This window comes from Eretmochelys imbricata, chromosome 14 (genome assembly GCF_965152235.1).
Source record: "Eretmochelys imbricata isolate rEreImb1 chromosome 14, rEreImb1.hap1, whole genome shotgun sequence".
Taxonomy (NCBI): Eukaryota; Metazoa; Chordata; order Testudines; family Cheloniidae; genus Eretmochelys; species Eretmochelys imbricata.
Genome location: NC_135585.1, coordinates 40,891,347 through 40,914,645, shown reverse-complemented (window position 1 = coordinate 40,914,645; position 23,299 = coordinate 40,891,347). Strand labels below are relative to the sequence as shown.

At 44.0% G+C, this 23,299-nt stretch overlaps 1 protein-coding gene and 1 pseudogene across 1 annotated transcript; one reads left to right on the top strand and one right to left on the bottom strand.

The window, feature by feature from the left end:
* The first annotated feature begins 14,000 nt into the window (after positions 1 to 14,000).
* LOC144274037 (olfactory receptor 10A7-like) lies at positions 14,001 to 15,439 on the top strand (annotated as a pseudogene).
* A 5,918-nt stretch (positions 15,440 to 21,357) lies between these two features.
* On the bottom strand, positions 21,358 to 22,338 carry LOC144274333 (olfactory receptor 11A1-like). The gene has a single exon (XM_077833085.1). It carries the CDS (start codon positions 22,336 to 22,338, stop codon positions 21,358 to 21,360), a length of 981 nt encoding a protein of 326 aa, XP_077689211.1.
* Positions 22,339 to 23,299: the final 961 nt, after the last annotated feature.

Below are 23,299 nucleotides of genomic sequence, written 5' to 3'. Positions count from 1 at the left end.
TTCATCAGGAAGAAGTATATGGGGGTGTGATGATGAGAAGATTCCCCATCGAGGCTGCCAGATAAATCACTAGAAACACCAAAAAGTGTAAAATCTGCAGCTGCTGAACATCAGAGAATCCCAGGATAAGGAACTTGGTCACAGTTGTTCAGTTGGACATTTCCTTCTTCATACATTGTGTCCTGCCTGTAGATGGAAGGAGAAGGCCAATGGTCCACACCCTGTCAGTCAGAGCACTAATGAAATGCATTATCACATCAATGAATATTTGATTATCTCCTTTAAAGTTAAGGGAGCTGGGTCAGTTTATACCATTTGAGGATCTGGCCCATGAGGTAGGTTGATAAAAATCAGGATGAAGGCTGGAACAAAGTGTAACCCAAAGCCAACTATTCTAGCCAATATAGTAGCAATTGTGACAAAGAGCAGGCTGTAAATTTGGGCATGAAATTTCATTACTAAGATGGCTAACACTGATGGTAACATTAAAATATTGATTCCCACTTTCCAGAGAAATTCAACATTGGCTCACGCAGTCTCCTACGTGGCAGCTCGTCTGTAATGATTCAATCCCAACACCACTTAAATGGCCAGCTACCTATTTCCACAATGATTTGTGACAAGACAAGTGTAAAAGTATAATTAGGTGGGCCAGAAAAGAATATGAAAAGCAACTAACAAAACACAGAAAAACTAAGAGCAATTTTTCTTAAGTACTTCAGAAGCAGGAAGCTTGCCAAACAACAAGTGGTATCACTGGATGGTCAAAATGCTAAAAGAGTACTCAGGGAAGGCAAGGCTGTTGAAAAGAAACTAAATTAATTCTTTGCATCAGTCTTCATTGCAGAGGATGTGAGGGAGATTTCCACACAGGAGCCATTTTTTTAGGTGACAAAGCTGAGGAACTGTCCCAGATTGAGGCATCAATAGGGGAGGTTTGGGAACAAATTGATCAATTAAACAGTAATAAATGGTATTCACTCAAGAGTTCTGAAAGAACCCAAATAGGAAATTGCAGAAAAACTAACTGTGATATGTGACCCATCACTTAAATCAGCCTCTGGACAAATGACTGCAGGTCATTTAGCAAATGACTGTAGCTAAAGTAATGCTGATTTTTTTAAAAAGGCTCTAGAGGCAATCCTGACAATTACAGGCTGGTGAGCCTAACCTCAGTACCATGCAGATTGGTTGAAGCTCTTTTAAAGAAGAGACTCTTCAGACACATAGATAAACAAGATAGGTTGAGGAAGAGTCAGTGTGGCTTTTGTAAAAGGAAGTCGTGCCTCACCAATCTATCAGAATGCTTTCAGGGAGTCAACAAGCATGTGGACAAGGGTGATACAGGGAACTTGGACTTTCAGAAAGCTTTTGACAAAGACCCACACCAACTGCTCTTAAGCAAAGTAAGAAGTCATGGGAAAAGAGGGAATGTTCTCTCATGGATTAGTATCTTGTTAAAAGACAGGGAACAAAGGGTAGGAATAAATAGTCAGTTTTCACAATGGAGAGAGGTAAATAGCTGCATTCTCTGGGGATCTATACTGAGACCTGTGCTGTTCAACATGTTCATAAATGATCTTGGAGCGACCAGTGAAGTGGCACAATTTGCAGACAATCCAAAATGACTCAGGACTGTTAAGTCCAAAGCTGACAGTGAAGAGTCAAAAAGGGATCTCACAAAACTGGGTGAATGGGCAACAAAATGGCAGATGGAATTCAATATTGATAAATGCATAGTAATGCACATTGGAAAACATAATTCCAACGATACATACAAAATGATGGGGTCTAAGTTAGCTATTACTACTCAAGAAAGAGATCTTGGTGTCATCATGGATAGTTCTCTGAAAACATCTGTTGAATGTGGAGTAGCAGTGAAAAAAGCGAACAGGATGTTAGGAACCTTTAGTAAAGGGATAGATAATAAAACAGAAAATATCACAATGCCACTATATAAATCCATGGCATGTGCAAACACCTTGAAAACTGTGTGCTGTTCTGGTTGCCCCACAAAAAAAGAGACACATTAGAACTGGAAAAGGGATAGAGATTAGGGGGCATGGAACAGCTTCCATTTGAGGAGAGAGAAAAAGACTGATATTGTTCAGATTAGAAAAGAGAGGACTAAGGCGGGATATGATAAACATCCATAAAATCATGAATGCTGTGGAGAGAGTGAACAGGGAAGTGTTATTTACCCCTTCACAGAACAGAAGGACCAGGGGTCACCCAATGAAATTAATAGGCAACAGATTCAAAACAAACAAAAGGAAGTACTTCTTCTCACAACGCACAGTCAACTTGTTGAACTCGCCAGGGGATTTTGTGAAGGCCAAAAGTACAACTGGCTAAAATACAGAATTAGATAAGTCCATGGAGGATAGGTCCACCAATGGCTATTATCCAAGATGGTCAGGGACACAACCCCATGCTTTGGATGTTCCTAAAGCTCTGACTGCCAGAAGCTGGGACTGGACAACGGTGGATGGATCATTCGATAATTGCCCTGTTCTGTTCATTCCTTCTGAGGCAGGGTTCTGGCTATTTGGCATTATTTTGTAAGCAGAGTCAGAATGAGCTCTCCCCTGACATCTGGAGGTGAGCTGTGGAAAAGGACTTCAGGGCTGTTCTCATTTGCATGGGCACCCCCATCCAGTCTAGCATGACGCGACTGCTTGCTCAAATGGCCACTTTGGCTGCTGTGGGATCCCGAGTCTCTTTATTATTGGGGCAGGAGTAATAAAGGGTTGTTATCCTAGTTATGTGAATCAAGGACAGTAGTACTGTACTTGGCACCTTATGACTGAGGGACTCAACCTCAACTAAGTAGCATTCACTAGGTGAGGGACATGGGTTCCAAAGCCCAATGAGTTAAGAGAAAGAAGTGGCACTAACATTGTTTGCCTGTTGTCCTAAACACCAATTTGCTACTTTGTCTCACCACTGTGTAATAACAGAGTTAATGTAGACTCAATTAGGAGTCTTGTTAAATGTTGTAGAGCTGAAATCAGTGATGCTAAGGTTTCAGCATTAGACCTACTTTGGGCTAGTGGTTGTGGTGTGTCACAAATATAAAGGAAAGGGTAAACACCTTTAAAATCCCTCCTGGCCAGAGGAAAAACCCTTTCACCTGTAAAGCGTTAAGAAGCTAGGATAACCTGGCTGGCACCTGAACAAAGTGACCAATGAGGAGACAAGCTACTTTCAAAGCTGGAGGGGTTGCAGAGAAGCAAAGGTTCTCTCTCTGTGTGTGATGCTTTTGCCAGGAACAGAAAAGGAATGGAATCTTAGAACTTAGTAAGGAATCTAGCTAGATATGCGTTAGATTCTGTTTTGTTTAAATGGCTGAGCAAATAAGCTGTGCTGAATGGAATGTATATTCCTGTTTTTGTGTCTTTTTGGAACTTAAGGTTTTGCCTAGAGGGATTCTCTATGTTTTGAATCTGATTACCCTGTAAGGTATTTACCATCCTGATTTTACAGAGGTGATTCTTTTACTTTTTCTTCTATTAAAATTCTTTTTTAAGAATCTGATTGCTTTTTCCATTGTTCTTAAGATCCAAGGGTTTGGGTCTGCGTTCACCTATGCAAATTGGTGAGGATTTTTATCAAGCCTTCCCCAGGAAAGGGGGTGTAGGGTTTGGGGAGGATTTTGGAGGGAAAGACGTTTCCAAGCGGGCTCTTTCCCGATTATATATTTGTTAGACGCTTGGTGGTGGCAGCAAAAAAGTCCCAGGGCAAAAGGTAAAATAGTTTGTACCTTGGGGAAGATTTCACCTAAGCTGGTAAAAGTAAGCTGAGGAGATCTGTACCCTAGAGTTCAGAGTGGGGAAGGAACCTTGACATGGTGACAGAGCAGTGGGATTAACTTGAAATTATTTCGAGATCAATTTGAGATTTTTTGAACCAGAAGCACAGATTTTAAAAGGAAATATTTTTTTTCCTTTGGGCTGCTGAAAAGCAGGTTTTTGGCTGAAAGCAGTTAGAGGTTTTTTTTTTCCTCTGCTTTGGAGCCAGAGCAGAGGCAAAAGGGAATTGTCTTTTGTGAGCTGGAGTTTTCTCTACCTAAAAGCAGGGTAGTTAACCTCCTGCAGGGAAATTCACAAGTCTTCACAGACCTGAAGAAGTTTTTTTTTTACCTAAGAGCAATTAGAGGGGTTTTCTGCCTATTTGCCTGGAGACAAAGATGTTAGGGTTTTTTTTTAAGGATTTTTCTGTAGGCTGACAATCACTATCAGAGAACATGGGTATCTGGACAGCACAGCAAAATTTTACAAGCCAAGTTTTTTTGTTTATTTTATTTCTAACTCTCTGGTGTAAAGTTAGTTAAAAACAGAGAGGCAAACATGACAGAGCCCAAAACAGAAACAGCCAAAGAGGCTGCCCACAGGAGAGCTATGGAGACAAAGGAAAAAGAATGGAAGCATGCTGAGGAGGAAAGGGAGGCTGCCCACAGGAGAGCTATCGAGGCAAGGGACAAAGAACTGGAGGAGAAGGAAAAAGAGAGGAAGCATGCACTGGAGATGGAGAAGGCAAAGGCTCAGCAGAATAAACCAACAAACCCTAGCAATCCTTCTCCAGGTACCATTTCCCATCCCAGAAAGTTCCCCACCTACAAGGCAGGCGATGATACCGAGGCCTTCTTGGAAAACTTCGCAAGGGCCTGCCTTGGGTACAGCATCTCTACAGGCCAGTACATGGTAGAGCTGAGGCCGCAGCTCAGTGGACCCTTAGCTGAGGTGGCAGCTGAAATACCTAAGGAACACATGAACAAGTATGAACCCGAGCATTCCCGTCGGTGGTTCAGAGCCCTAAGGTGGAAACCAGACGTGTCATTTACCTGACATGCCTACCACATTGTGAAACATTGGGATGCCTGGATATCGGGAGCAAGTGTTGAATCTCCAGAAGATTTGCCCTTCCTAATGCAAATGGAGCAGTTCTTAGAGGGTGTTCCTGAGGAAATAAAAAGATACATCCTAGATGGGAAGCCCATAACTGTAATTGAGGTGGGGGAGATTGGAGCCAAATGGGTGGAGGTGGCAGAAAAGAAAAAAAGTGGTTGTAGTTGGAGCGGATACGAGAAGGGACAACCCCAGACCACACCCTATTACTGGGGACCGCCCAAGGCCCCACCTGCCTCCCAAAGAAACCTCCAGACACCTTATTGTTCCACCACCCCGTTCTCCAGCAACCCGCCTCGCCCCAGTGATCCGTCAGCTGGACGATGTTTTAAATGTAATGAGTTGGGGCATGTAAAGGCCAACTGCCCCAAGAACCCCAACAGATTACAGTTCATTGCACCGGAATCACACCAGAGGTCCTCAGGCCCAGATACCTCCCAGATAACCTTGGAGCGGAGGGAAACTGTGACTGTGGGCGGGAAGAAGATCACTGCATGGAGGGACACTGGAGCACAAGTGTCGGCTATCCATGTTTCCTTAGTGGACCCCAATTTAATTGACCCAGAGATCCAAGTGACAATTCAACCCTTCAAGTCCAACTCTTTCAATTTGCCTACAGCCAAGTTGCCTGTCCAGTACAAGGGCTGATCAGGAACATGGACTTTTGCAGTCTATGATGATTATCCCATCCCCATGCTGTTGGGGGAAGTCTTGGCCAATCCTGTTAATCGAGCCAAGAGGGTGGGAATGGTCACCCGCCGCCAGGCTAAACAAGCCGTGAGGCCTAGCTCTGTTCCGGAAACTTCTACAAGGACCCGGTCAGAGGTGATGGACCCAGACCCCAGGCCAATGTCTCCAATAGCAGTAGTGGATCCAGTGCCAGAGACCCAGACAGAGCCAGTCCCAGAACCAGAACCAGAGGAACAACCAGCACCAGACCCATTGCCAGCACTGAATCCAGTACTTGCAACCCCAACACCAGAGGGACCCAGCAAACCTGAACTGGCAGCAGCCGATAACCCTACACCAGAGGCTCAGCCGGAGCCTGAACCCCAACATAGTGCACCAGCTGAGAGCGGTTCACAGTCAACGGAAACAGCCCCATCCCCTACATAGCTTCCAGAGAGACCAAGCCTAGGTCCCCAATCCAATGAGGAACTGATGTCTCCAGCATCAAGGAAACAGTTCCAGACCGAACAGAAAGCAGATGAAAGCCTCCAGAGAGCTTGGACGGCAGCACGGAGCAACCCACCGCCTCTCAGCTCTTCTAATCGATCCAGGTTTGTTGTAGAAAGAGGACTTTTATACAAGGAAACTCTTTCTGGGGGACACCAGGAAGACTGGCATCCTCAGAGACAGTTTGTAGTTCCAACTAAATACCGGGCCAAGCTCTTGAGCTTAGCTCATGATCACCCTAGTGGCCATGCTGGGGTGAACAAGACCAAAGACCATTTCGGGGGGTCATTCCACTGGGAGGGAATGGGCAAGGATGTTTCTACCTATGTCCAGTCTTGTGAGGTGTGCCAAAGAGTGGGAAAACCCCAAGACCAGGTCAAAGCCCCTCTCCAGCCACTCCCCATCATTGAAGTTCCATTTCAGCGAGTAGCTGTGGATATTCTGGGTCCTTTTCCGAAAAAGACACCCAGAGGAAAGCAGTACATACTGACTTTCATGGATTTTGCCACTCGATGGCCGGAAGCAGTAGCTCTAAGCAACACCAGGGCTAAAAGTGTGTGCCAGGCACTAGCAGACATTTTTGCCAGGGTAGGTTGGCCCTCCGACATCCTCACAGATGCAGGGACTAATTTCCTGGCAGGAACTATGAAAAACCTTTGGGAAGCTCATGGGGTAAATCACTTGGTTGCCACTCCTTACCACCATCAAACAAATGGCATGGTGGAGAAGTTTAATGGAACTTTGGGGGCCATGATACGTAAATTCGTAAATGAGCACTCCAACGATTGGGACCTAGTGTTGAAGCAGTTGCTCTTTGCCTACAGAGCTGTACCACATTCCAGTTTAGGGTTTTCCCCATTTGAACTTGTATATGGCCGTGAGGTTAAGGGGCCATTGCAGTTGGTGAAGCAGCAATGGGAGGGATTTACACCTTCTCCAGGAACTAACGTTCTGGACTTTGTAACCAATCTACAAAACACCCTCCGAACCTCTTTAGCCCTTGCTAGAGAAAACTTACAGGATGCTCAAAAAGAGCAAAAAGCCTGGTATGATAAACATGCCAGAGAGCGTTCCTTCAAAGTAGGAGACCAGGTCATGGTCTTAAAGGCGCTCCAGGCCCATAAAATGGAAGCATCGTGGGAAGGGCCATTCATGGTCCAGGAGCGCCTGGGAGCTGTTAATTATCTCATAGCATTCCCCACCTCCAACCGAAAGCCTAAGGTGTATCATATTAATTCTCTAAAGCCCTTTTATTCCAGAGAATTAAAGGTTTGTCAGTTTACAGCCCAGGGAGGAGACGACGCTGAGTGGCCTGAAGGTGTCTACTACGAAGGGAAATGTGATGGTGGCGTGGAAGAGATGAACCTCTCCATGACCCTTGGGCGTATGCAGCGACAGCAGATCAAGGAGCTGTGCACTAGCTACGCGCCAACGTTCTCAGCCACCCCAGGACTGACTGAACGGGCATACCACTCCATTGACACAGGTAATGCTCACCCAATTAGGGTCCAACCTTACCGGGTGTCTCCTCAAGCTAAAACTGCTATAGAACGGGAGATCCAGGATATGTTACAGATGGGTGTAATCCACCCCTCTGAAAGTGCATGGGCATCTCCAGTGGTTCTAGTTCCCAAACCAGATGGGGAAATACGTTTTTGCGTGGACTACCGTAAGCTAAATGCTGTAACTCGCCCACACAACTATCCAATGCCATGCACAGATGAACTATTAGAGAAACTGGGACGGGCCCAGTTCATCTCTACCTTGGACTTAACCAAGGGGTACTGGCAGGTACCGCTAGATGAATCTGCCAAGGAAAGGTCAGCCTTCATCATACATCTCGGGCTGTATGAATTTAATGTACTCCCTTTCGGGCTGCGAAATGCACCCGCCACTTTCCAAAGACTTGTAGATGGTCTCCTAGCGGGATTAGGGGAATATGCAGTCTCCTACCTTGACGATGTGGCCATATTTTCGGATTCCTGGGCAGACCACCTGGAACATCTACGAAAAGTCCTTGAGCGCATAAGGGAGGCAGGACTAACTGTTAAGGCTAAGAAGTGTCAAATAGGCCTAAACAGAGTGACTTACCTTGGACACCAGGTGGGTCAAGGAACTATCAGCCCCCTACAGGCCAAAGTGGATGCTATCCAAAAGTGGCCTGTCCCAAAGTCAAAGAAACAGGTTCAATCCTTCTTAGGCTTGGCCGGTTATTACAGACGATTTGTACCGCACTACAGCCAAATCGCTGCCCCACTGACAGACCTAACCAAAAAGAAACAGCCAAATGCTGTTCAGTGGACCGGAAAGTGTCAGAAGGCCTTTAACAAGCTTAAAGCGACACTCATGTCTGACCCTGTACTAAGGGCCCCAGACTTTGACAAACCATTCCTAGTAACCACAGATGCATCCGAGCGTGGTGTGGGAGCAGTTTTAATGCAGAAAGGACCTGATCAAGAATTCCACCCTGTAGTGTTTCTCAGCAAAAAACTGTCTGAGAGGGAAAGCAACTGGTCAGTCACTGAAAAAGAATGTTATGCCATTGTCTACGCTCTGGAAAAGCTACGCCCATATGTTTGGGGACGGCGTTTCCACCTGCAAACCGACCATGCTGCACTGAAGTGGCTTCACATCATCAAGGAAACTAACAAAAAACTTCTTCGGTGGAGTTTAGCTCTCCAAGATTTTGATTTCGACATCCAACACATCTCAGGAGCTTCTAACAAAGTGGCTGATGCACTCTCCCGTGAAAGTTTCCCAGAATCAACTGGTTAAAATCGTCCTTGAGATGTGGAAAATATTGTTAGTCTTTATGTACTTGGTAGTATATTTAGAGATGCATGTGTCTTATTAGAGCTCCAGGAAGAAATCCCAGCCAGTGTTTCACCCTATCTGTAATTTGGGGGGCGTGTCATAAATATAAAGGGAAGGGTAAACCCCTTTGAAATCCCTCCTGGCCAGGGGAAAGCTCCTCTCACCTGTAAAGGGTTAAGAAGCTAAAGGTAACCTCGCTGGCACCTGACCAAAATGACCAATGAGGAGACAAGATATTTTCAAAAGCTGGGAGGAGGGAGAGAAACAAAGGGTCTGTGTTTCTGTCTATAGTCTGTCTTTGTCGGGAATAGACCAGGAATGGAGTCTTAGAACTTTTAGTAAGTAATCTAGCTAGGTATGTGTTAGATTATGATTTCTTTAAATGGCTGAGAAAAGAATTGTGCTGAATAGAATAACTATTTCTGTCTGTGTATTTTTTTTGTAACTTAAGGTTTTGCCTAGAGGGGTTCTCTATTTTTTGAATCTAATTACCCTGTAAGATATCTACCATCCTGATTTTACAGGGGGGATTTCTTCATTTCTATTTACTTCTATTTTTATTAAAAGTCTTCTTGTAAGAAACTGAATGCTTTTTCATTGTTCTCAGATCCAAGGGTTTGGGTCTGTGGTCACCTATGCAAATTGGTGAGGCTTTTTATCCAACATTTCCCAGGAAACGGGGGGTGCAAGTGTTGGGAGGATTGTTCATTGTTCTTAAGATCCAAGGGTCTGGGTCTGTAGTCACCTAGGCAAATTGGTGAGGCTTTTTACCAAACCTTGTCCAGGAAGTGGGGTGCAAGGTTTTGGGAAGTATTTTGGGGGGAAGGACGCGTCCAAACAGCTCTTCCCCAGTAACCAGTATTAGTTTGGTGGTGGTAGCGGCCAGTCCAAGGACAACGGGTGGAATATTTTGTACCTTGGGGAAGTTTTGACCTAAGCTGGTAAAGATAAGCTTAGGAGGTTTTCATGCAGGTCCCCACATCTGTACCCTAGAGTTCAGAGTGGGGGAGGAACCTTGACAATATATATATATATATATATATATAGGTTGTGCTGTAACCGGATACCTATGTTGTCTGATAGTGATTGTCAGCCTACAGAAAAATCCTTAAAAAAAACCCTAACACCAAGGTGCCACAAGTACTCCTTTTCTTTTTGCAAAACCCCTCTAGTTGCTCTTAGGTAAAAAACAACTTCAGGTCTTTGAAGACTTGTGAATTTCCCTGCAGGAGGTTAACTACCCTGCCTTTAGGTAAAGAAAAGTCCAGCTCACAAAAGACAATTCCCTTTTGTCTCTGCTCTGGCCTCCAAGCAGAGAGAAAAAAAAAACTCTAACTGCTTTCAGCTTAAAACCTGCTTTCCAGCAGCCCAAAGGAAAAAAAAAATATTTCCTTTTAAAAAATCTGTGCTTCTGGTTCAAAAAATCTCAAAATGAATTTAAATTAATCCCACCGCTCTGCCACCGTGTCAAGGTTCCTTCCCCGCTCTGAACTCTCAGGTACAGATGTGGGGACCTGCATGAAAAACCCCCTAAGCTTATTTTTACCAGCTTAGGTTAAAACTTCCCCAAGGTACAAACTATTTTACCTTTTGCCCTGGGACTTTTTTGCTGCCACCACCAAGCGTCTAACAAATATATAATTGGGAAAGAGCCCACTTGGAAACGTCTTTTCTGCCAAAATCCTCCCAAACCCTACACCCCCTTTCCTGGGGAAGGCTTGATAAAAATCCTCACCAATTTGCATAGGTGAACACAGACCCAAACCCTTGGATCTTAAGAACAATGAAAAAGCAATCAGTTCTTAAAGGAAGAATTTTAATAGAAGAAAAAGTAAAAGAATCACCTCTGTAAAATCAGGATGGTAAATACCTTACAGGGTAATCAGATTCAAAACATAGAGAATCCCTCTAGACAAAACCTTAAGTGACAAAAAGACACACACACACACACACACACACAAAAGAGGAATATACATTCCATTCAGCACAACTTATTTTCTCAGCCATTTAAACAAAACAGAATCTAACGCATATCTAACTAGATTGCTTATTAGCCCTTTACAGGAGATCTGACCTGCATTCCTGCTCTGGTCTCGGCAAAAACAACACAGACCGAGAGAACCTATGTTTCTCCCCCCCTCCAGCTTTGAAAGTATCTTGACTCCTCATGGGTCATTTTGGTCAGGTGCCAGCGAGGTTATCTTAGCTTCTTAACCCTTTACAGGTGAAAGAGTTTTTCCTCTTTCCAGGAGGGATAGTAAATGTGCTGACCCTTCCCTTTATATTTATGACAGCTGCCTATTGGGATGCACAATATCATCTAAGCAGGTTAAGCTACTCACTCCCACTGAATGACCACGGGATTTAGCCACCGAGCTCATTTAGGAGCATTGATAAATCCCCATAGGTGCTTGTCTCCATCTTTGTGATCCTGGCACACAGATAACACGGAACCTGGGCTGGAATCAGGGAATGCTGGGGGAGATCATAGGCCCCATGCTATGTGAGGGTCGGACTGGAGGGACAGAATGGCTCTTTTGCCTTCATCAGCTAGGCATCACTGCACTTGCCCCTGGCCTCTGCTGCTGAGCTGTGCAGGGCTCCAGGGAGTGAGTCCCACCCGCCCTTAGGAAATAGACATGAATAAATTACCTTCCTGCAGCATCAGTCCTTTAATGCCAGTGATGCTCAACGCCAGCTACGCACAGATCATCTGCGAGAGCAACAGGAATGAGTCTAGTTCTGGCAGTGCAGTCTGAAAATGAAGGGGGGAAAGAATTCTCAGATGCATGTGCTTTTTGCTTCTAGATTCTGGTACAAAGATAGATATTGACCAAAGAATCGTAGTGCTGGATGACTGATTGGATCATGCATTGGGGAAAAAATCCACAAAGATCGGCACAGTAAGTTTGCTTTTTCAATTAGCTAGGTTTGGGGATGAACATAGAGGTAAATTTAAGAGGATAAATATGAATTACAATCTGAACTCATTAAGACTTTTACTCCCAAATTAATCAGATGCCTGCTGCTGATTGGAATTTTTCCACCCTTCAGGAAAATTTTGACTTTTCACTGAAAACCCCAAATCCATTTCTTTCGCCTGTAGGATTCATACAAGTTTCATGCGCTTGGCAACATTCAGGGCACACCCGGAGTGTTGTGTAGGAGCTGTGCACACACAGCTCCTCTCAAGGGCATGAACCTTGGAATCTCGCCCAGATGACATGAACCGTGGGAAGCCTCCCAGGACTGGGCTCAAGGCCCGAGAGCAAGGAATGTGGTAGACAGAAATTGGTAAATAAGAATGTAAAACAAAGCCAATGTATTCCTTTTATTTGTTGGAGAATGTAATGCGCGGGGAGAGAGAAAAGAATAAAGGAGAGGGTGGAAAGCTGACAGGCAGAAGCCCGTTAGCAGACCAGCTTGCTTGCTGGCTTAAAGCTCTGTGCTGTCTTGTCATTGAACTGCAACATTCCCCCCTCAGTTTTTGGCAAATGACAACTTTCTGCTGAAATGTGGATTTTTTTAATCAAAAAAACAAAAATGTTTGCGTTTTGAGTTTTCAGTTTCTTTAGTGAACAATCCAAAAATGTTTGGAGAAAAGCAGACAGATTCTGAGATTTGTTGTTGTTTAGCTGAAAACCCAGTCTCGATTAAAAAGAACACAGCTGAAAATTTCTAACCAGCCTTAAACCTCAAATAAATTAGAGAACATTAATATTGCCTGATAAAACCTTAATTTCAAACCATTTATTCTATTGCATCTGCGTGATTACTCTTTCAAATGGATAGCTGCGAGTAGGTAACAACTGAATAACCAGTAAAGTTGACAGCTCACAGACTCTGTTTTGTACAGACTAGCCCCTTTCAACCCTGGGTTAGAGCTGAGCCAAGCAGACAACCCCTGTCTATCCTGACCCGTTCAAGGACAGACGGGAGCTCACTGCAAATAGAAGTCAGAGCTCCTGTCCTAGCTTCACACTGCTGCTGGCTGAGTATACTCGGTGTCAATGGGTGTGCAGAACTTACACATAACAAGACATGGGGCTATGTTTCCACAGGAATTTCGGCACCTAGTGGGACTTTCAGAAGCACCTAGGAGCTTATAACTCGTTGATTTCAAGGAGTGTTGAGGGCCCTGATGCTTTTGAGAATCTCACTAGGTGCATCAATACCTTTAAAAATCTGCCCCACAGCCCCTCTCTGAAGGCCCTTACAATCCTAGTAGACACAGCAGAGAAATGGAGGGAGGGGAAACTGAGGCAGAAAGAGGGGAAATGACTGGCCCAAGGTCACACAGCAGGTCACTGGCAGAGACAAGAGTAGAGCCCAAGTGTCCTGGCAACCCCTGCACCGCACAGCACAGAGTAAATGATACAACATAGTGATGATGGAGGGATGCTGCTAGTCCATTGTAACACGCAGGCCAAAGTGCAGCTGGGAGTTGGTGCCATAAATCAATTTGGAAGCAGGCAGCCGGCCGTCTAGGCACAGAGCTTGGGGTAGAAAAATCACAGATGAGCTGCTACTTATGATGCAGGGTGAGTGTACGTGGGAATCAGGCTGCATTTAACAAGCCACATCTTGGGCCAAATCGTCAGCTAGGGTAAAGTAACGAAGCTCCATTGACTTTAAAGGATCTGACCCAATTTACAATAGTGTGATAACATGACTGACTGATTTTCAGAGGTGAGGAGCACTGCCAACACCTACTCATTGTAAGTGACGAGTTCTGTGCACCTTTGACATTCATATAATGAGATATTAGAGAAAGAGGAATCAGGGCAATTCCCTCTGTTGCGCTAATCCTGACCATTGTCCGTCTCATTCCCCGTAGAGCTATCACACAGTGTACTGAGGAAGAAAATGTCCAACCAAACCACCATGACCGAATTCCTTCTCCTGGGGTTCTCTGATGTTCCAGAACTGCAGATTTTATACTTTGTGGTGTTTCCAGTGCTTTACCTGATATCCCTACTGTGGAACCTTCCCATTATCACAGCCATAGCCCTCAACCACCACCTTCACACCCCCATGTACTTCTTCCTGATGAATCTGTCCATCCTAGACCTCACCTCCATCTCTGTCACCATCCCCAAATCCATGGCCAACTCCCTCAGGAACACAAGATCGATTTCTTATTCTGGATGCGTTGCCCAAGTCTTTCTCGTCGTCTTCTTCACTTCAGCAGATTTTGCCATACTGACCATCATGGTGTACGATCGATATGTCGCCATCTGTCAACCACTGCACTATGAGACAGTTATGAACAGAAGAGCTTGTGTCCAAATGGCAGCCAGTGCCTGGACCAATGTTCTTCTCTACTCTGCCGTGCACACTGGAAAAACCTTTGCAATATCCTTCTGTGGAGGCAACATGGTGCATCAGTTCTTCTGTGGTGTCCCCCAGCTACCCTTGTCTTTAGGACACAGACAATCAATCAGGTTCTTCAAAGAAGAACTTTATTGATAAAGAAAAAAGTAAAAGAATCACACCTGCAAAATCAGGATGGAAGGTAACTTTACAGGGTAATACAAAGATTTAAAACACAGAGGATTCCCCATTGGGCTGAGCTTGAAAGTTACAAAAACAGGAATAAAACTACCTTTCTAGCAGAGGAAAATTCACAAGCCAAAACAAAAGAGAACCGAATGCAATTCCTTGCCTTACTTACAATTTCTGTAATTTTAGATGGATTCTTCCAGGTATGTTTTCAAGAGATATTGTACCTGCTTGGTCTCTCCCTCCATCTGGAGAGGGAACAAAACAAAGAGAGCCACAAACAAGCCCTCTCTCCCCCCACCCCAGATTTGAAAGTATCTTCTTTTCTCATTGGTCCTTCTGGTCAGGTGCCAGCTCGGTGATCTGAGCTACTTAACCCCTTACAGGTAAAGCGATTCAGTACAGCCACCAAGGAGGGATTTTGTGCTACTCTTTTCTTTATATTTATGACACTGCTACGTGGCCATATGCAACCTACTGAGGTACAGGCTCATCATGAACAGGACGGTCTGCCTTTCATTGGCAGTTCTCTCATAGTTCAGTGGTAATGTGGTGTCCCTAGAACAGACAGTCCGGGGTTTCACCTTGCCATTTTGTGTCTCCAATAAGATTAACTATTTCTTCTGTGACATTCCCCCATTGATTAAGCTTTCTTGCATTGACACCTCTCAGTATGAAATGCAGTTGTTTACAGCTGCTATACTGGTCATCTTCATGCCATTTACTCTCATCCTTGTGTCCTACATCTTTATTATCTCCACCATCTTAAAGATGGCATTGGCTGAAGGCAGACACAAAGCCTTCTCCACCTGTTTCTCACACCTCATTGTGGTGACACTGTATTATGGGAGCAGCAGCCTGATCTTTTAAGACCCATTAACTTACCAGACAGCAACAAAGTGCTATCTCTGATCTACACAACCGTCACACCCACCTTGAACCTCTTTATTTACAGCCTGAGGAAGAAGGAGGTGAAAGAGGCTCTGCGGAGAATATTGCGGGACATGATGAAGAGAAAAATATTTTCTCATAGAAAGTAATTTGGGTACACATCTTTTTTCTGATGTCATTTACACAACTGTGCAAATCTGGAGTAGCTCCTTTGAAGTCAATGGCATTCAATGTTATGGTTGAACTGGTGTCGAAAAACTGCAAAAAGAAACACATAAAATGTTACCCTTCTGTCAACTTTTTGCGTGCATTGGAATTAGAAAATTTGGGCAAAAAAAGTCATCAAAGTTTCAGAAATAATGATCATCTCTGTAGCTGATTGAAACACTGAAAAAACCACATGTGTATATGATTGTCTTCTAGATACCTGTATTTATTGGGAAGGGCTTGCATGGATCTGGGAAGGGCATGTGGACGGCATCATGTCTCGGTTCATTGCCCCTTTAGGGTTAATGTTGTCCAAATGCTATTCATTTAATCATGAATGTCTGTGATTGGTTGACTGTGGCAAGGTAAGCTGGTGGTTCAGTCATTCCTTCATGGGACAGGTGTCTATATCTGAGGAAAGTTCCTCCAAATTTTCATTCATCCCTGCCCTGTTTGGCCAAGGTCTGAAAGAAACCATGGAGTATCATGGCATGAATCTCCATGGCTTTGCAGCTTCTGTAGTCGATTACACTTGCAGAAAGCAATTACAGAGCTGATGTAAAATGCTAGCAGAGCAGAATGATAGTGCCTGATTCTTCTCTGACTGACACCAGTGTCAATCAAAAGGGACTGCACGGCCATCAGAGGCAAAAGCTCAGTACCAATGCTGACACAAGAACAAATGGATATAAACTGGCCATCAGGAAGTTTAGACTTGAAATTAGACGAAGGTTTCTAACCATCAGAGGAGTGAAGTTCTGGAACAGCCTTCCAAGGGAAGCAGTGGGGGCAAAAGACCTATCTGGCTTCAAGATTAAACTGAATAAGTTTATGGAGGAGAGGGAATGATGGGATAACATGATGTTGGCAATTAATTGATTGTTAACTACTCATGGTAAATAGGCCCAATGGCCTGTGATTGAATGTTAAATGGGGTGGGATCTGAGTTACTACCGAGGATTCTTTCCTGGGTATCTGGCTGGTGAGTCTTACCCACATGCTCAGGGTACAGCTGATTGCCATATTTGGGGTCGGCAAGGAATTTTCCTCCTGCCATATTTGGGGTCGGCAAGGAATTTTCCTCCAGGGCAGATTGGCAGAAGCCCCCGGGGTTGTTCACCTTCCTCTGCAGCATGGGGCACGGGTCGCTTGCTGGAGGATTCTCTGCACCTTGAAGTCTTTAAACCATGATCTGAGGACTTCAATAGCTCAGACACAGGTGAGAGGTTTATTGCAGGAGTGAGTGGGTGAGATTTGGTGGCCTGCATTGTGCAGGAGGTAAGACTAGATGATCATAATGGTCCCTTCTGACCTTAATATCTATGAGTCTATGAGGAAATAGGTCCTGAGCATTTATATTCTTATTCAGAGGTGTGAATGATTGCACAAATTGCATGGCAGTGGACATTCATACTTCCCTCTCCTTCCGAGAACTGGCTCATATAAAGTAGGCCAGTTGGCTGGTTGTTCTCCAATTTCTCCATTCTAGGTACACTACAAAAAAGAATTTTTCTCAGGGAACCTTTGGCCAACTCCTGAGTCTCTCAATCCTATTAGGGAAGGAGCCAAAGCTCAATGAAGTCAATGGGGAGACTCCCATTGAAGTGAGTAAGCTTTGGACCAGGCCCAAATTCTTAAAGGGTGAAACTCACTGCTGTTCAGAAGATCAATACAAGACCTGTGCACCACCTGACTCCTAGTTAAGTCCTCAAAATATGTCTGAAGTGTTGTGTAGGCCTAATGCTGGCACTCTGGGGAGGGTAATATTTCACCCCAAATGATGCATTCTGAAACTATTACTGAGAGCTCGATGTAGAACACGTGGCTCACAAACAACTTTTTGATCGTCACTGCACATGGGTCATGTTTAACTGACATGATGCGGATCTGAGGTGGGTGGAGCATTACTGAAGTGAACACTTGACCTGTTCTGTGAAAGGATAGAGGTTCCCTGTCCTTTCTGGGGATAATGTGAAAACTCTTGATGTTGAGTAGAGCTGGTGGGAAAATGAGGATTTTTCCTGTGGAAAATTGTATGGGAAATATCCCCATTAGAAAGATTCCTGTCTGGAAATTCCAATTTTCCTGAAAGAAATTTTGAAACCATAGGAAAATATTATAGGAAAGCACTGGGTTTTTTCACACTTTCTTCCTGTTTCCAAACTATTTCCACCAAACACTGACTATTGTTAAGTGTTGAAAGCATTTTCTTTAACAGTGAAAGTATGCTTTATGTCTGACAGTAATATTTTCAACCCTTAATTTTTATTTTCCAAATGGCAAAAGTTAGAGGAAGGTCAAGAAGTAGGGCCTTTTCCCCCGCACTTTCTTACCATTTTCCAAATTTTGCCATTTGCAAAATATCCTGCTCGGGGGAGGCTCCTGGGCTGGGAATTTCCCAGGAGGCACAGGGAGCTGGGTGCCCAGTGAACACTGGGAGCTGTGTGCCAGTCAGTGGGTGACACTGAGAGTGGGGTCTATCTATCTATATGGCTGGCTGGTAATTTGATGTATTGTCATGTTTTTAAGCATGTTTTTAACATTTAATAAAATGTTCTTATATGAATTTAAAATAAAAAGAAACAACAGTAACAACAACGATAATAATAATAATAATTAATCATACAAAATCAGATTAGTTAGCACAACGTGATTTGGGGGCAAAATATTTTTTTCTTTATTTGTATGTTAAATTCCCACGCAACCATTTGTGGTGTTCTAGAAATGCTAAATAAGAATAATTTTCGGTTTGATCTTCCTGATTACAAAATGGGGAAAATGATAACTATCTAGCCATGTGAAGATTAACACTTTGCTATTCTGACTGAACTTTCAACATACTAGCCATGATTCAGCACCCTGCTTTATGTCAGCACAATAGCTTTGATTTCAGGAGTTTCGATCAATGTGTAACTGGAGTAACACATAAATATCTCAGAGCCATTCTGTAAAGGTCTCCATCAATAGGTCTGGTAGCAGCAGACCAGGGGAAAAGGAACTAAAATTCACAGTATATGAGTGGCTTCCTGCTTCAATGAATGAAGAAAACTCCGGTGACCTCTAGTTACCCAGGCTCAGATCCACAAAGGGACTTAGGCACCACAAGACTAGATTTAGGAACTTTTAGGCACCACTGCAATCCGCAAACACTCACTCTGCTTCCACTTAACTCTGTAGGCACCTACACTTACTTCTGGGCAGATTCTTAAAGGTATTTCGGTGCCTAGTGGGATTTTCAAAAGCCTCTGAGCACCTAACACTCATTGAAATCCCTACCTTTAAAAATACCTTTAAAAATCTGGACCTAGGCACCTAAATTTGCACTGTAAACAAGTCCCAAAGTATCTTATTTTGTGTCTCTGGGCATGCGTCCGTGGAAGCCCCAGCATGATCCACAAACCCGTGAAGATGGGTGTTGCCCAGCTTATCTCACCTGCAAAACCTTGTCCAGTAGGCAGGCTCTGAACACACATAACTCTACACAAAATGGCCAGAGGGACACAGGGGTGCTGGAATAGGGGGAGCCAGGGGGCCATGGCCCCATCACTTTTTACTGGCCTTAAGGGCAAGTGAGAGGCGGGAGGTGGCAGAGTAGAGCAAGCAAGGTGCAGGGCCTTTGGGAGAAGAGGTGGCGCCGGAGCAGGGCCTCGGGGGAAGGTGCAGGATGAGGGTGGAGCCTCGAGGGAAGGGGTGGTGTGGAGGCGGGGCCTTGGGGGAAGAGGCGTTGCAGGGGCAGGGCCTCTGGTTGATCAGGAGAAGGAATTAGCAGAAGGAGCTTTCATCTCTCCAATGACTGACCTGACCACTGGGATACAGAGTCACTTTTGCTCACTCTGAGGCCCAGTGCATATTTAATTGTTTATATACAGTACAACAACTTCAACAGGAGAGACTGGAAGAGCACCACATTTGGATATCCTTTAGTTAGGCTTGGCAGAATTCAATTTTTATTTTTTTATAATTTCAGCGTATAATATCAGTGTGTACTTTTAAGCATATTTCCTATTTTTATCAATTTTTGCATTTGAGTTTTAAGTATTGTTTTTTCCAGATTTTTATTGATTTAAACAATCAGAGGTGTGGGAAATTGTGAGGGTGAGTCACACAACAGAGCTGGTCAGACGATAATTGTTTAATGACAGGAGATGTTGGTTTTTAAAAGTTAAAGCTTTACAACCATTACAACACACGCTGACAACATCACGTGTCAAAATATACAAGGCAAATATCCTTAAATCAAACTCTAATAAATTCTCAAGCAGCATTTTTCTTACTTTGCCTATCTGTAAATTTCTATCCTTAGCAACGGAAATATTTTTTTCATTATTTTGTGTGTGTACTGTAAAATTGAGGTGCACGGGACATATACAAATAAAAATCTAATCCTTCAAGCCCATCTTTTCCCCAATGGTTAGAGCATGTATCTAAAATGTATAAAACCATTTTTCAATTCCCTTCTTCCTCTCAGGCAGAGGGGGAAATTGAACTGTGGGTCTCCCACATTCTTGGTGAGTGCCCTAAGCAGTGGGCTAAAGTTTATAAGAAAGGCCTTCTCCTCTCCCTGCCATTTGGTATGTGGTTGGGCTTGCTCTGAGAAGGCCTACCAGCTGAGGTATGCCACATGTTGTGACAGGCATGTGTAGAGCCCATGGATCTGGAAATGTGTGTTGTGCGGGGTTTTGACTACTGTGGCAGTGAAGATATGTTGGCAGGTTTTGCATCTGTTGTTATGGCAGAGGCTGGTGCCGCTTTGAGTTGGTGGCTCCTGGTGTGTGGGGAGCTTGCTTCTGATAATGAGGTTGGAGAGGTTGCAGGGGTGTGTTTGAAGGCCAGAGGAGGGGGTTCCGGAAAGATATCATTCAGGATGTGGTCCCCAGTGAGTATGGGTTGTAATTGTTTCATGATACTTAAATTCATAAATCCGCTACACAGCACAAATCATGGCCTTAATTATTAACTTGTAACCTGTAAGTTGTAATGCTGTAAGTTTCACTGGTGATAGGGGACCGGTGAAAGTAAAGCGCTGGTTTGTGTACTCACTCAATTCCTCAGGCGTCAGAGAGTGTTTACACTACCAGCACTTCCATCCCCGATGAGAGCAGCGCTGTAGGGCAGCTATCCCAGAGCTGTAAGTTTCACTGCAAAAAGTCATTAACAAGAGTAGACAGTCCAGTGGTTTTAAAGCAAAAAAGGGACTTTTTGCCCTATAAATAGTATGTGTAGACATACCCCAACCCTTTTTGTCCTGTGACTGGAGAGGTGTTAACTGTCCACTTCACCTTGAATAGCCTCTTGCAACGTGTTAAGGCCTTATCTGTTCCACATTTGTATGCAGCTGTGACATGCCGAGTACCTGTCCCGGATCTCAAGAAGACCTCTGTGTAAATTCAAAAGCTTGTCTCTTTCACCAGCATAATCTGGACCAATAAACGATATTACCTCACCTACCTTGTCTCTCTAATATCCTGGGGAAAAACACAGCTAAAACAACACTGCAAACATCGTATACCTCGCGTAGACCTGCTGCACTATAGGGAACTTCATCAGGAATAAACCCCTTAAGTCCCCACTGACATCAGTGGAGTTCAGTTCAGGGTGGGCTGGACATGCTCTGCCCATGTCGCAGTGCAGCTCCTTTAGCTCACTTTACCCCAGGCAGATCCAGGTCCATCCAGACCACGCCTTATGAGTCAGCGAATACCTGGCGCTGCAATCATTACTTAGAAACTGGCCTTCCTGCACACCAGGGGTCTCACTGTAGGTAATAGAGCAGCTCGAATAATTCAGGGCTCCCACGTGCGCTGTGGTTTGCTATATTACACCACTTGATGAGCTCCCATTATATCCATTTTATTGCAACTTACAATAAATGTTGAGAAAAAAGTTTGTGATTGGTTATAAAAGCCATAGTCTTACTTAGAGCTTTTCTCAGGGCCTCCTTGACCTCCTTGTTTCTCAGGCTGTAGATGAGGGGATTGACCACGGGAGTCAGGATGGTGTAGAAGACGGAGGACACTTTGTTCAGGTCTCGCAGTGCAGCAGTGTCTGGGAGCATGTAAACAACAAACAGGGTCCCATAGAAAATTGTCACCACGATGAGGTGAGAGGAGCAGGTGGAAAAAGCCTTTTGCCTCCCAGCGCTGGAAGAGATTCTCAGGACAGTGCTGATGATAGCCACGTAAGATGCCAGGGTTAATAGAAATGGGAGAAGAATGAATATGAAGCAGACAGGGGAAATCACAAGAACCATCAAGCTGGTGTCACTGCAGGACAGTTTTATCAATGGGGTGTAATCACAAAGGAAATGGTCAATTTCATTGGGGCCACAGAAAATCAATTGTGATAGCCAACATACTGTGATGCTGCTGACTACAGACCCACTTAGCCAAGACCCAGCTGCTAGCTGGAAGGAAAATCTACTATTCATGCGGGCTGCATAATGCAGTGGTTTGCATATGGCTAAATAACGATCGTAAGACATCACTGATAAGAGACAACATTCTGCAGCTAACAGAGAACCAAAGATATCAAATTGTACCAGGCAGCCACGAACAGAAATGGATCTGTCCCCAGTCAGGAGACTGGCCAGCATCCTGGGCAGGATGGTGGAGGTGTAGCAGGTCTCCAAGCAGGACAAGTTCCCCAGGAAGAAGTACATGGGGGTGTGTAGGTACTGATGGGACACAACTAGTGCAACAATGAGGATGTTCCCAGCCACTGTCACAATGTAGATCGCCAGAAACAGCAGGAAGAGAAGAATTTTCAGTTCATGGAGATTCCCAAAGTCCAGGAGGATAAATCCTGTGATGGACATTTGATTTCTCTCCTTTGTGTCTGCCATGGATTCTAGCAAGAAAAGTAATTTTTAAAAAGTAGTAATAATAGCTTGTGAAATATGACATGAAACAGGTACCTTTGTGGGGAGGGAGTTACTTTGTTAGTCTCTAAGTTGCCACAAGTACTCCTCTTCTTTTAACAAAAACAAATTTATTTGAGCATAAGCTCACCGAGAAGGCCTCAGCTGGAGGACTAGGTTCAGTTTTGGAATCACACAATAAGAAATATGTGGACAAATTGGAGAGAATCTAGAAGTGCGCAACAAAATGATAAAAGGTTTAGAAAACCCGACCTATGAAGCAAGGTGGAAAGAACTGGGCATATTTAGTCTAGAGAAGAAAAAACGGAGGGGGAACCTGATGAGTCTTCAAACATGTAAGAGGTTGTTACAAAGAGGACAGGGATCACTTGTTCTTTATGTCCACTAAGGGTCTCACAAGAAGCAATCAGCTTTATCTGCAGCAAGGGAGATTTGGTTTAGACAGTAGAAAAACTTTCTAACTCTAAGGATAGGGAAGCCCCAGAACAGGTTACAAGGCAGGTTGTGGAATCCCCATTATCTGACTTTTTTAAAAGCAGCTTAGACAAACACCTGTCAGAGATGGTCTAGATGGTCAGCACAGGAGGCTGGACTTGGTGTCCTCTCAAGATCCTTTGCAGCCCTTCAGTTCTATGATTCATTATTCTACCTCCTTCTCATACACATATCTGTATTTTTTACTGATATCTTAGTTAGTGATGAATTTGTATGTGAATTTTGAATTAAGCAATACAATAGTAGTTGTTTGTTTGTTATTCTATGTCTTTGTTTAGGGAGTTTTAATAGAATGACTAGCCTTGCAAATATGAGATAGAATACAATATTCATTTTAATACTTGCATTTTTTGCCGTCATATTGAACTGTAAACTCATGTGTTTTAGGGTTTCTTTTATCTTCTGTAACTTAGAAATCACTCTGATGGCA